Here is an 11,448-nt window from a genome sequence, read left to right on the forward strand (position 1 = left end):
TTAGCTAACACTTGCCCATCACATGCATAAGAGGCTGGCTATTGCAGTGTTAATGAGAAAATACAAGAAACAATCAAATGCACAATTAAATGACAGTGAAATTTGATTTGCTCCTCAAGTTTTATCTTATCAAAAGGTTATGTTTGTTTTTTTTATGTAAGCAACTGTTTTTGGCAATAGAACAAGTTTGTTTTTCAGCGGCTGACTAGGCAACATAACAGAGAGGCATACGCAACACAAACGTTTTATTCTAAAATCATCAAAATCAGTATTGAAATTAGTATCAGCCTAAAAATCCTTTCATGGATGAAGCTCTAACAGGAGTTGCTTTAGTGACACATTCAAATATCTCTTTGCACAATAACACATACAAACATACAGAGACCATGAATTATGAGTAGTAATATACATGCATGCAGCTTCATGTGCATTTAATCACATTAAAAATGCAGCCATAGACCTTGGCCGAATGAAAGCTGATCTTCCTTGAGGAGAGACCGTAAAGTCTGTGTTACCTGAGGAGGCAGCACTATGGCTCATATCTAACCGACTCCAGAGGCTACTCACATATCACACTGCTCATTTGTCCAAAAGAACATCTGTGGACTCAAGACTTTGACTTAATGTCTACAAAACAGCTTTCTGCACTGCTTTATGAATGTTCTCTGCCCCTACAGCAAACACAAACAGATATGAATGCAGGTTTGCGGCTTTCACATTTCCTGTGTGGATGATTTGTAAACCATGGGTGAGGATATTTTAAGGACACAATGGACTCACATTCAAAATTCCATTTCACACACATAAACACAGAGTGCGTTATGTAACATACTACAGTCCCGCTGCTGAAAGGAAATATGCACCATTCAACACCACACCCTAAACCCACATGGACCCAATTTAAGGGCTGGCGGTGGTTGGTCAAGGGACACACATGAAGGGACAGTGGGTCACTGCAACTCTTAAACCCCCCCACTCATCATAGACAGGAGGGAGAAACTTTAAAGCCTGCAGGCATTGACAAAATTCCCTCTTTAATCTCATGTCTGTGTTGTCTTTCTATTTATGTGTTTGTACCCACTAATTTTGTCAGGAAGACAAACACACAATGAGAGATAAACACAGACATACACATGTACGCACACACACTGACCCATATATACCCACACACAAACACCATGCAGCCCGAGCAGCATGGGGGCCCCCCAGATCCTCTCACAATGAGACAGGAAAAGGCTTACTTAAGTTTGCGCTAGTGCAACATGCTGACTTAGCATGTTGGCCATTTGACTGCACGTGTCTGTGCACGCACACGCTTGCTCCCACACTCACGCGCGTCTGCAGACAGATGCATGCAAACTGTAACGGTGCATTTAAGAGTGACGGATAGCTGAGTGGATAATCACTGATGAACAATAGGAACACATGGACAAGGCAAAGAAATAAACAAACAAACATGTGAATTCATTAGTTTCATTACAATTCAGTGGATCTCATCCTGGTGGAGAAGTTGTTTGGGAGTGAGAGAGATGAGAGTTTTATCCTCTTCAGGTGTATGTACTAAATTAGGCAGGTCAGGTTGATGCATGAATAAACTCCAGAAGGTTTCTCTAGAAGGAGGCCATTGTGTGCCCTTGGTGGGATTTGAGTGGCATTTCTTTTGGGAGTGCAAAGTGAGGATTTCTTTTCACCCAGAGAAACCAAGTGGCACGACTTCAAAGCTTATCCAAGGACTTAAAGCCTTACAACAGTCAGAACACGGCACAAATTCACAGATGCAGGGACCCAAAGAGAACCCAGGGGTGGAGCATTAATGGTATCACAGTTTAACTCTACACATGTTGAACTAAAACACATACAAACTGCCAGGTGTTTATACGGCTCCTTGCGTTACAAATGACTGACTGTGCGTTAAAGCGAACAGACACCATCTGAGTGGAGTCCCACACGGTCCCACATCATTAAGTGACTGTCTCTGGCTGGATGTGAGGCGTCCACCAGGCACGGGCTGAGCCATACACCTCCTCTGATGTGTAGTGTAGTGGGCTCTGGCCAGATCAGTCACCCTAAATCAAATAAAACAGACATTTCCCCTCGTTCACAAACCCTATTTCTGGGCCACTATCCAAGCCCCGCAGCTATTACAGATAACTACCTCACAGCGTTGTTTTAAATTTAATTGGCTTGGAGCAGGTTAAGAGGAAATACAAAGCAGCCCTCATCAGAGGCAAGTACATGTAATAAAATGTGCGGCTGAGCTGAGGATGGGGAGAAGTCCGAGGAGAGAGAGTAGGCTAAAAGCACCACGCACTCTGCTTGGTCATAATGAGTTGGCTCTGTTCAAACGTTGGCAGTCTCTCTGACATTTCACGAATCTTCCTCGCTACCTCGGCCCCCTTCTGTCCCACACGTTTACGTAATGAAGAGGGCAAAAAAGAAAGAAAAAAAAAACATAGTGTGGAAGCGCAGCTGTCCTTCAGCTCACTGCCAGGGAGCCCACATGGATACTGTAAAAGGAGGAACCTGCACACAGTCCTTGATGTTTTTTTCTGTCAGTGACGAATGCAGAATACAGCAAGACACACTTAACTCTATCATAGCTGATAGAGTAATGATCATTGTCTGCATGGTTTTCTGTCTTCCAGGCAGCAAGTTTTTTCATTTCCCCTGGGCAAAGTAAGGCATCATCATCTCTAACAGACTTGCAAACTCCCCAGAGAAAGATAATGCACGGCAGTGAACATTTTGTCTACTTGTTGCAGAGGTTTTTAGAGTTGTGGGTTTCTATATTTTCCGTTCAGTGAAAGACATGATCTCTACACACAGGTCACTCAGAGGCCAAAAAGAAAGATGTTTCAAGTGAGTTTGTTTGTTTGTTTGTTTGTTTGTTTGTTTCAAGCCAGCTTTACAAGTGACAGAGGTTATAACAATTTGCTTTTTGGTTAATTTTCTTAATTGCTTCATTATGTTTTTTTTAATGCGATCATCACAACAAATCATCCCACATATTATATCAATGAATGATGAACTACAGACTAGTTGCAGACATTATTAAACATTTAATTCTATTTCTGATACTGTTAGATGGCAGCACTACAGACTTTTTCTCAACTTTGACACAATTATCAGTTACATCATGACTATAAAATGTCTTGTTAACAGATTAATCAATGAAACTGATGTGAGTATCTGTGCATGTACAGTTCAATTCTGGCTTGTTTCAGGACATTTTTACTGTATCTTATGTCTATTTTATCTACTAACTCAAAACCCCTCATCATCTTTGTACATGTTGCAGATGAATCAACTCACACAGAACATAGTAATGTGTAATTTTCACATTGCTGCAATAGTGCACAAAAGCTTACTTTCTAATTCTTATTGTTACTTAGCAACATTTACCTCACTGAATGGGCGGATTTAGAGTGACGATTAAGGTAGTCTTGTCTTGTTTATAATGTTTATCCCATGTCGGCAGCCCCACCTCGCTGCTGACCCACTATGAGCCAGACAACCTGCGTAGTTTAACCTAATTACCTGGATGTAGGTTACCGAGTTCGTAGTCTTAAACCCACCGTAGTGCGCGTCCACTGGTTATCTCCACTAATCCTCATTACAACCCTGAGAATACTCCATCGGACGAACGAGGCAGGTCAAAGGTCAGCACCAGACAATAAGGTCACCATGGCAACCGTCGGTGCTGAAGACCTCCACAGCTGCGCGTGAGAGGGGGAAGAAGAGTTCAGACCTGACAGGACCGTCTGCGTGGGGACAAATCACTCTCACTTAACATCTTTACATCAAGACTGATCCATTCGAGAACAACGAGTGTGTTCGGCTGCACGATGGCAAGAACGAGCACGAAAGCTAAAGACAAGCTAAAAAAATTAAAAAAAAAACCTCATTCAAACACACATGCAGTCATATGCATGCACAGGTAAGAGTCAATCACATCTAGACAGATACCGCTTTGAATATCTGCCTTAATGCCAGAACAAACATTCACTGCTGGGGGCTGGAGGCTGTTGTCCTCCCTATCAGAAAGCTGTCTGAGGGCTCAGCAAGTATTTTCCTGATACGCACGTTATCTCAGCCATGTTATTCCTCTGGCTAATGCATTGCAGCAGAAAAAGCAGGAGAAAGGGAGACGTGCAGAAGATAAAGCAGTTTGCAGGAGGAGTTGGGCTGAGTTGGCTAGTTTAGTACAAGCCTGCAGGTTGCTATTTGTAAGAAGTATAGTGTCCACTGTCCACTGTCCACCTGCAGCTGCATTGTACTGAAATGTGTCCTTTGCTATGTAATTATGGTGCACCTCAAAGTCACCTCAAGTGCATAATACACTGGTAGGAAACACCAGCACTCACAGATACAATACTATCAGTAAATGTATTTGCTGGACATATGTCATATAAAAAACAAAGGTATATCACAAGCCTCTTCACATTTAAGTTGTGGTCATCTAAGCTCATCTCCTTCAGACGACCGAATAATTTGTGTGTGTTTTTTTTTAGAAATCTTAGTATATCACATCTGCGTTGGACGGGAGGAGTGAACAGGTCTCAACAACATACCCGAAATGGAAAATACTAAATCAGCTGAATGCAATGGGTATTACCTGAACTGGAAATTGTCCTTAACTGAACTCTTAATGTATGTTTCACATTGTGTTTTTAAGAGTTTGTGTGACTCCAATGTGCTGCCAGCACCGGCCGACTGAGGGGGCAACTGTTTACAACGGGTCACTTCCTGTTTGTTCAAATGCCAATGATGATCGTGCGCTATCATGTGTTTGTTTGTCCTATATTCCCCAGATGTGAACGTTGATGAGACTGTTGATGAGTGTCGACGTTACAGTTGTGAGTCCATGAAAAAAGTGACTCAGTTCATGCAGCCTACAGCTCTAAACATGTCAGGACTCTCAGATAAATTCACTCCACAAACACAGCAACCTTTGCACTCTATGAACTGTGCAGTTGTGTTTCCAGCGTGTATGCTCCAGCATGTGTGTGTGTGTTTGTGTGTTGTTCAGGGCCAGGTCTCAACCTTGTCTTCACTGCCCAATACAAGGCGAGGCCATGAGGGGGCCATCAAGTCTGAGTGAAACCAGACTCCACTCTCACTGTGCACAACACTCACTCTTTTTCTTACAAACACAAAATCAAAACAGTTTTTGTGTTTTGTCTTTGCCTACACAATCCCTACACTGTTGACTTCGTGTAGTGTTGTGTGTGTGTTTCATGTCATGTACATAATGAGCTCAGTGACCAAACTAAATCAAATATGGCCACACCAATCTCTAATATCTCATTATGGTAAAACCAGGAACAGATCAACATGCCACTACATGACATGAACTCCTCTGTGGCCTCTGCCCCTTTCTGTTCACTGGCTCCTGGAGTTGGAAAAGTTTGTTAGAAGGGTGTGTGAGCTTGATCAGCAAGACTGGCCAGCAAGTTTAGCAACGTATTAGTCACACTTTACATAAATGTAACACTCATAGCAACCATGCCGTGCTTCCTTGACTTTCTTTTTCTTCACATTTAAATACAAGTCAGTAGGTGTGGACTGGACCTGCAGCTCATGACACCAATGATGCCAATGACCTTGGTGGATGACAGCGGTTCACACATTTGTTGTTAAGAGAGAGATGGGGGGGGGGGGGGGGAGGGGGGCACTTGGCTCTGTTGCTTTCCAGTGAGTCACACTGTCTGCTGTCTTCCAGCAGCAGCATGCAGCACGTGCTACATGAGCGCATATGCTGTCAAGCATCAAAAGTGACAACCACATATACTGTTATAAATGTCCCTTTATGGCTGTGGCACACACACACACACACACACACACACACACACACACACACACACACACACACTGACCCACATTTCAGGGCATTCCAAATAATACGTTTGTAAATCTCTGCCTGGCCTGATCTCTCCCTCTTCGCCCACGGTTATACTCAGAAATAGAGCACAAAGGTCTTCACTACTAATACAGTAGGTGTTATATAATCAGCCCCAATCTCCTACCGCCACTGCTACCACTCTGAGGTGTCTGCCAGTGAATGCATGCACATGGACCCTCACTCACTCACTCACAGTTGTGCACACACATACCTTCCCCCGGCCACATGGACACCACTGAACTATGTACATGGTTATGTAGCTCTTGTAGCCAGCTGCTCCGAGGAACTCCTATTCCCATCTAACAGAATGATAGAGACCATGTGTCTTTCTCTGGCCCAATGCAAGTATATTATAGATAAACAGCCGTAATTACAAAGGCTTGGTGCAATTAAACCAACAGCTTGTCTGGATAATTGTATTACTACTTTATTATGTTCCATTTACAATTAAATGTTGCGCACAAAATTGAATCTGGCCCGTTGAGAGTTAAATGCAGATGGCGTCTTCTTCTTCTTCTTCTTCTGTGGACTTACTGCATATGGGAAGCAACATTTTTTATCTAATTGAAGTCATGTTTCTGGTGACTGAACCAAGTCCAATGTTCACTCTCTGTTTAACTTCTGCTTCAGTCTTAACTATCTCCAGAGAAAATACCTGAGTTTCTAGGCTATAGCCCACTGAACCTTCAACAGTAACTTACTCAATTTACTGAATGAAGCTGATGACAAACCTGCTGGCAAAGCGCTCCTTATCTACACATCCAGAAGTTAGGGTGCCACATTATTATTCATTTGAAGTACGTAATTTCTTCAGCTATTTCTTGGCTCTATTATGTTCACCTACTATTAACTGACTTTGCCTATGTGCTGTTTAGTGCTGAGCAGGTAAAGTACGATGGGTTTAGAGCTTTTTCTCTAAACACACCTGCTTGTTGTGATAGGAAAGGACACCCTGAGAACGGTGAGAGAGAACCAAAGCAGTGAAGCCTGGTAAACGATGAGCTAAAACTCACACAAAGCTCCATAAAGTCAACGGGGAGCGGCAGATTCAAGTGACAAATCTCAGTAGGCTCATCACTACAAGTGACAACTTTCACACGGTCGCACTGGAATTGTCACTTTGTCGTCACGGTGACATTTGATAGAAAAATATTGACTAAAACTACTTTAACGTTCACTGTGATAATATTCTGCTAAAACCAGCATCATGGAGGTTTATTGTCTGACCGGGACTCTTAAAAGTTCACAGTGCCACTTTGTGCAAAACCATCCAGCTCAAACTGGCTTTAATTGCATGGCCATATCCTTCCAGACAAAGAGGCATGCACATACACTCACAATGTGCAACTTATAAAACAGCCAGTTCTCCTGCTTGCACGATGGACGGCACACACTTACATATGCAAACACACACACACACACACACCCAGAGAAAAGAAGCATACTCTCACCACGTGCTGAACTGCCTCCAGTCATGTGACTGCACCTTCCTGTTTCACACAGGTCATCTTCAACACTCTTCTACAATGTCATGCATGCATTCACACCTGATCTCTGCTCTCCACGTGGGCGCTCTCTCACACACACACTAGAGTACTTCCCCTTTTATCACTCAGCTCATTCCCCGACATATAACAGGAAGACACAGTGAAGTTAAGCGTACAGCGTCTGTTGAAACCAACCGAGATAATTCACAATGCGAAAGTGAAACCTTCTGTTTCAACTGTCTGGCTGACTCAACTCCCGATCGGTGCTTTGAACAGTGGACAGCTGTGGAAGCTTGGAGATCAAATGCAATGATGTCAGACAATAACAACCTACTCTTTTTTTTTTCCTTCAATTGCTTCAGATCAGCAGTTTGCAGATGTAAAAAGTAGCTCCGGTGTAATCACACTCAAGTTGTCAACTAAAGACCTGACTGCAACAAAACCCTGTGATGCTATTACATGTGATTAACGTGATTGCAGTTTAACACAAGCCTCACCTGTGTGGCAGACAGAGATGAGGGTCTTCTCCTCTTCAGTTCCACACACTTCCTCAGCTTACAGATCTGGTGGCCAGTCCTGCGGTTGAGGCAGCAGCTGCACTGGCCGCAGTTGATCTTCCTCAGACACGGCTCGCAAGCCCCACACCTGCTCCGCTTCTTCCTCTCTCTCCTCTGTGATTTCGGAGCGGTCCAGGAGGGCGAGCGGCCGCCGTCTGCCCCCCAGGATGTGGGCAGAACGGCAGCGGTGGGCTCTCCGTAGCCGGCCTCCGACTCGGTGTCAAAAGAAAAAGAGGAGCGAGTGCTTTCTGAGCTGTAGGACAAAGTGGAGCTGCTGTCCAGGGAGGGAGTGGAGATCTTTGGCACCGACTCCGTCTCTGCCACTGCGGCCACAGGGCCGTCCTCGCTGAGGTTTGGCTCGCGATGAGCTGTAAGAGCATCTGTGCTTGACTGAGGAACTGCTGACAGCGGAGATGTCTCTCTCTGGCTGCGATGCTCCGACGCCTCTGTGTTGGACTCGCTATCTTTGGTCTGCGTCTCTGCTGGTGTGCAAGCTTGTCTGTCTCCCTGAGGAGAAGGGATCTCCGGGCTTTGAAGTTGGCGTAGCACCGCCTGGCTAGAATCCCTCCAGCTTTTAGGTTTGAGGGAGTCACTGTGGATAATAACCGGTGTGTTTCTTTTCACTAGTACAGTCTGCAAAGTCAGGGCAGTTTCAGGAACCGCTGAGGACTTTGGGAAATGAGGTTTAGCACCATGAACTTTAGGTTGCATGTCTGTCTTACCCTGGCTCAGTACCTCTGGTTCAAGTGCCTCTGAGGCGGAGGGGGCTTTGGTGGGGTTTGAGGTAGCTGTGTTGGAGACTTGTAACAAACTTACAGGTGATTCTGACTGTGCTGTCAGTTCATTGTTAGACTTAGGAGGATCTGGAGGGGGAGAGGCTGCAGCACCAGAGCGGAGGTCAGTAGCATCTTTCTCCTCTTCTTTTTCTCCTTGATCTGCTCCCTCGCTGTTTCCCAGCCTCTCAACAGTCTCCTCCTTCTCCTCCACAGTCTCTTTTTGTCTCTCCACCGCTTTTTCTGCCTCTGAACTCTCTCCTCTCTCGCGATTTATCTCCTCTTCCCTCTCAGTGGCAACAATCGCTCTCTCATCTGTCCTATTCCCTGTCAAATCCAGCGAGTTACCTTCTTGTTGATGGACAGCGCGCGTGTCGTCTTGGTTGCTGTCACCGTCGAGATGATCCGGCTTATTTTCAGGGACAGATGAAGTGGAATTTCCCTCAGAGCGACCGGGCACCCCCGGTGAGCAGCTTCTCGTTAGCGCAGACTTCTCCGAGGGGCTGTCTTTGCTTCTGTCGCCGCAGAGTTGTAGCCGTCCGTCAACATCATCGCCCACGAGGACCCCCGTCGTCCACCGCGGGTCATCCTCGCTGTTATCACAGACGGTGTTTTTGTCTCTCTGGGTTGCAGTGCCATCACAGCTGCACTCCACACAGTCCTCCAGTGTGTCATGACACGGTGCCGAGTCCGCCTTCAGAGGGCTGCCCTCTTTAAGGTTTTGAACTCCCGGACCCAGGTCTTTGATATTTGCTGCAACTTCAAACTCGGTTTTGAGAGACACTGGGAGAGTTTCGTCAACATCATCATCGCCAGGGTCCAGCTTCTCATCTTCCTCTTCATCCTTGTGAGGAGCCGAGTCGTTGACGGTGGCGCCTGAGGGCTTGTTTCTTGTGTTTCCATGCTGCGATGCCGCCCCTCTCCCTGCGCTCCCCCTGCCGTTTCTCCCTCCTCTGCAAGGTTTAGGAGGCTGCAAGGGAGTAACAGACACCCGCGCGCCCCGCAGGGACGTCCTGCGCCCTAGGGGGGCTTGTAAGTCGCCACAGTGGTCGGGCAGATTGCTCGGCCGTCTAAGCCTTGCAGATCCTGTTACATTTAGGGCATGGTTAACTCTGCCAGGAGACCTCCCAGGGCCCTGACCGGCGGCCCCACTCACCCCTCTTCCACGAGGGCTTCGGCCCGACTGCACCTGGGTTCTGGTTGTTGGCTTTTTTGGCTCTGCCGGTGTTTTCTGAAGCCTCTCTGCGGCTCTTCCTTGGGGCTTATTGGAGTTACAGGTTTGCCTCTTGGTGCTGATTACTTTCTGGGCATTTTTTCTCTGAGCAGGTGTCTGTCTCCTGGCAGGTTTGGTAGTAGCAGGCATGGCTGAGGGTGTGCAGGAGAAAGGTTTCTGGCAGCCAGCATGGGAGCCAGGTGAACGTTTATCTGTCGCTCACCACACAATTTGTTTTTAATGCTTCCTCTTTAGTGTTTTCCTCTTTGAGCCGTAAATTTGGGTGCTGTTTCTGCTGTGTAATTGCAGTGCATGACCTATAAAGGCATAACAACAAGAAGAAAACAATCAATAACAGTCTATAAGCAGCTTTAAATGTGCTTCCAGTGTAATAATGACAAATTGTAAGCATAGAATAACACACTCAAACACATACATTACAACTTAATGACTGAAAACATTATAGTATGAACGCCATAAAGTTAAATCTCCAACATGTTGTGTTACCATGTGCTGGAAATGACACTTTCGCCCCGCCTGAAATATACTCGGACGAGCAAATGTTGTAGATAGACGTGAATAAAGACGATTCAGTGCATCTATACATCGCATAATATCGTGAGTAAAGATGTCATGAAACCAGAAAAGTGGATAAAAACATATGAAGTAAAGCTTCCCGAGTGGCTTCAGCAGTTTAAAGGGCAGGCAGGTTGAGGAGTGGGCTCTGGCCGGAGGTCGGATCCTGTTTTCGTCTTTCTGACTGGCGGAAGAGGGGGTTATTACCGTGTAAAAAAAAAAAAAAAAAACGCCTTCAACGTCGCTGTTTATTATTATTATTTTACTGCACTTGACCGCTGTCATTTAAAGCGCCGCGTGGATAGAAATCTCAACACGTCCGGAAAGCTCACTTTAGTCCAGGTTGTTTTGTTGCCCGCGAGGTTTTATTTACACGTTTACGGCTGAAATGCTTTACATACCAGAGAGAGACAGTTGCACTGTCTGAACTGCTAATAATACTCCGCTCCAGCGAGACAGCGAGACCTTGTATTGGTTTCCCTCCTCGGCAAATATAGACTGCTGGCAAGTTCAATCCTCTCACGACGATGACACATGGACATGGTACGAGCGCCGACGTGAACGCACATCGAGTTGGTTTTTTAAAAACGTGCACCGTGTTGGTCTTTGCGGAGCACGACACCCGTTAAAATGTAAATCCCTCTTATGTCAATCCATTCAGGGCAGCCCCGCTCACTCTCCCTCCACCAGACGCAACCCACGGTCTCCGCTGGCCAGAAGCTCGTCGTCGGCTCTGGAGGGAAAACCGGAAAACCTGGGGTGGATCAGCAGACGTCATTTACCCCCAACGCTCCCGCTGCTGCTGCTGCTGCTGTGTGTGTGTGTGTGTGTGTGTGTGTGTGTGTGTGTGTGTGTGTGTGTGTGTGTGTGTGTGTGTGTGTGTGTGTGTGTGTGTGTGTGTAAATGTGTATATAGCCTATGTGTGTGTGGAGCGTGCTAG

At 45.8% G+C, this 11,448-nt stretch overlaps 1 protein-coding gene across 4 annotated transcripts in view; it reads right to left on the reverse strand.

Moving 5' to 3' along the window:
• tet1 (tet methylcytosine dioxygenase 1) overlaps positions 1 to 11,250 on the reverse strand; it is a 29,329-nt gene extending 18,079 nt beyond the window's left edge. The window contains exons 1-2 of one of the 4 annotated variants that reach the window (XM_085800048.1): positions 10,910 to 11,250; positions 7,887 to 10,249 (exon numbers count right to left, since the gene is read on the reverse strand). In XM_085800048.1, coding sequence (XP_085656174.1) covers positions 7,887 to 10,082 — 2,196 coding nt within the window. In that variant the 5' untranslated portion in view covers positions 10,083 to 10,249; positions 10,910 to 11,250. Of the gene's footprint in view, positions 1 to 7,877; positions 10,250 to 10,439 lie in introns of all 4 variants that reach the window. The other 3 variants (XM_085800046.1, XM_085800049.1, XM_085800047.1) reach the window with 3 other exon arrangements.
• Positions 11,251 to 11,448: the final 198 nt, after the last annotated feature.

The sequence above is a fragment of the Trachurus japonicus genome, chromosome 15, assembly GCF_045865225.1.
Source record: "Trachurus japonicus isolate A0001 chromosome 15, Traja_1.0".
Lineage (NCBI taxonomy): Eukaryota > Metazoa > Chordata > Actinopteri > Carangiformes > Carangidae > Trachurus > Trachurus japonicus.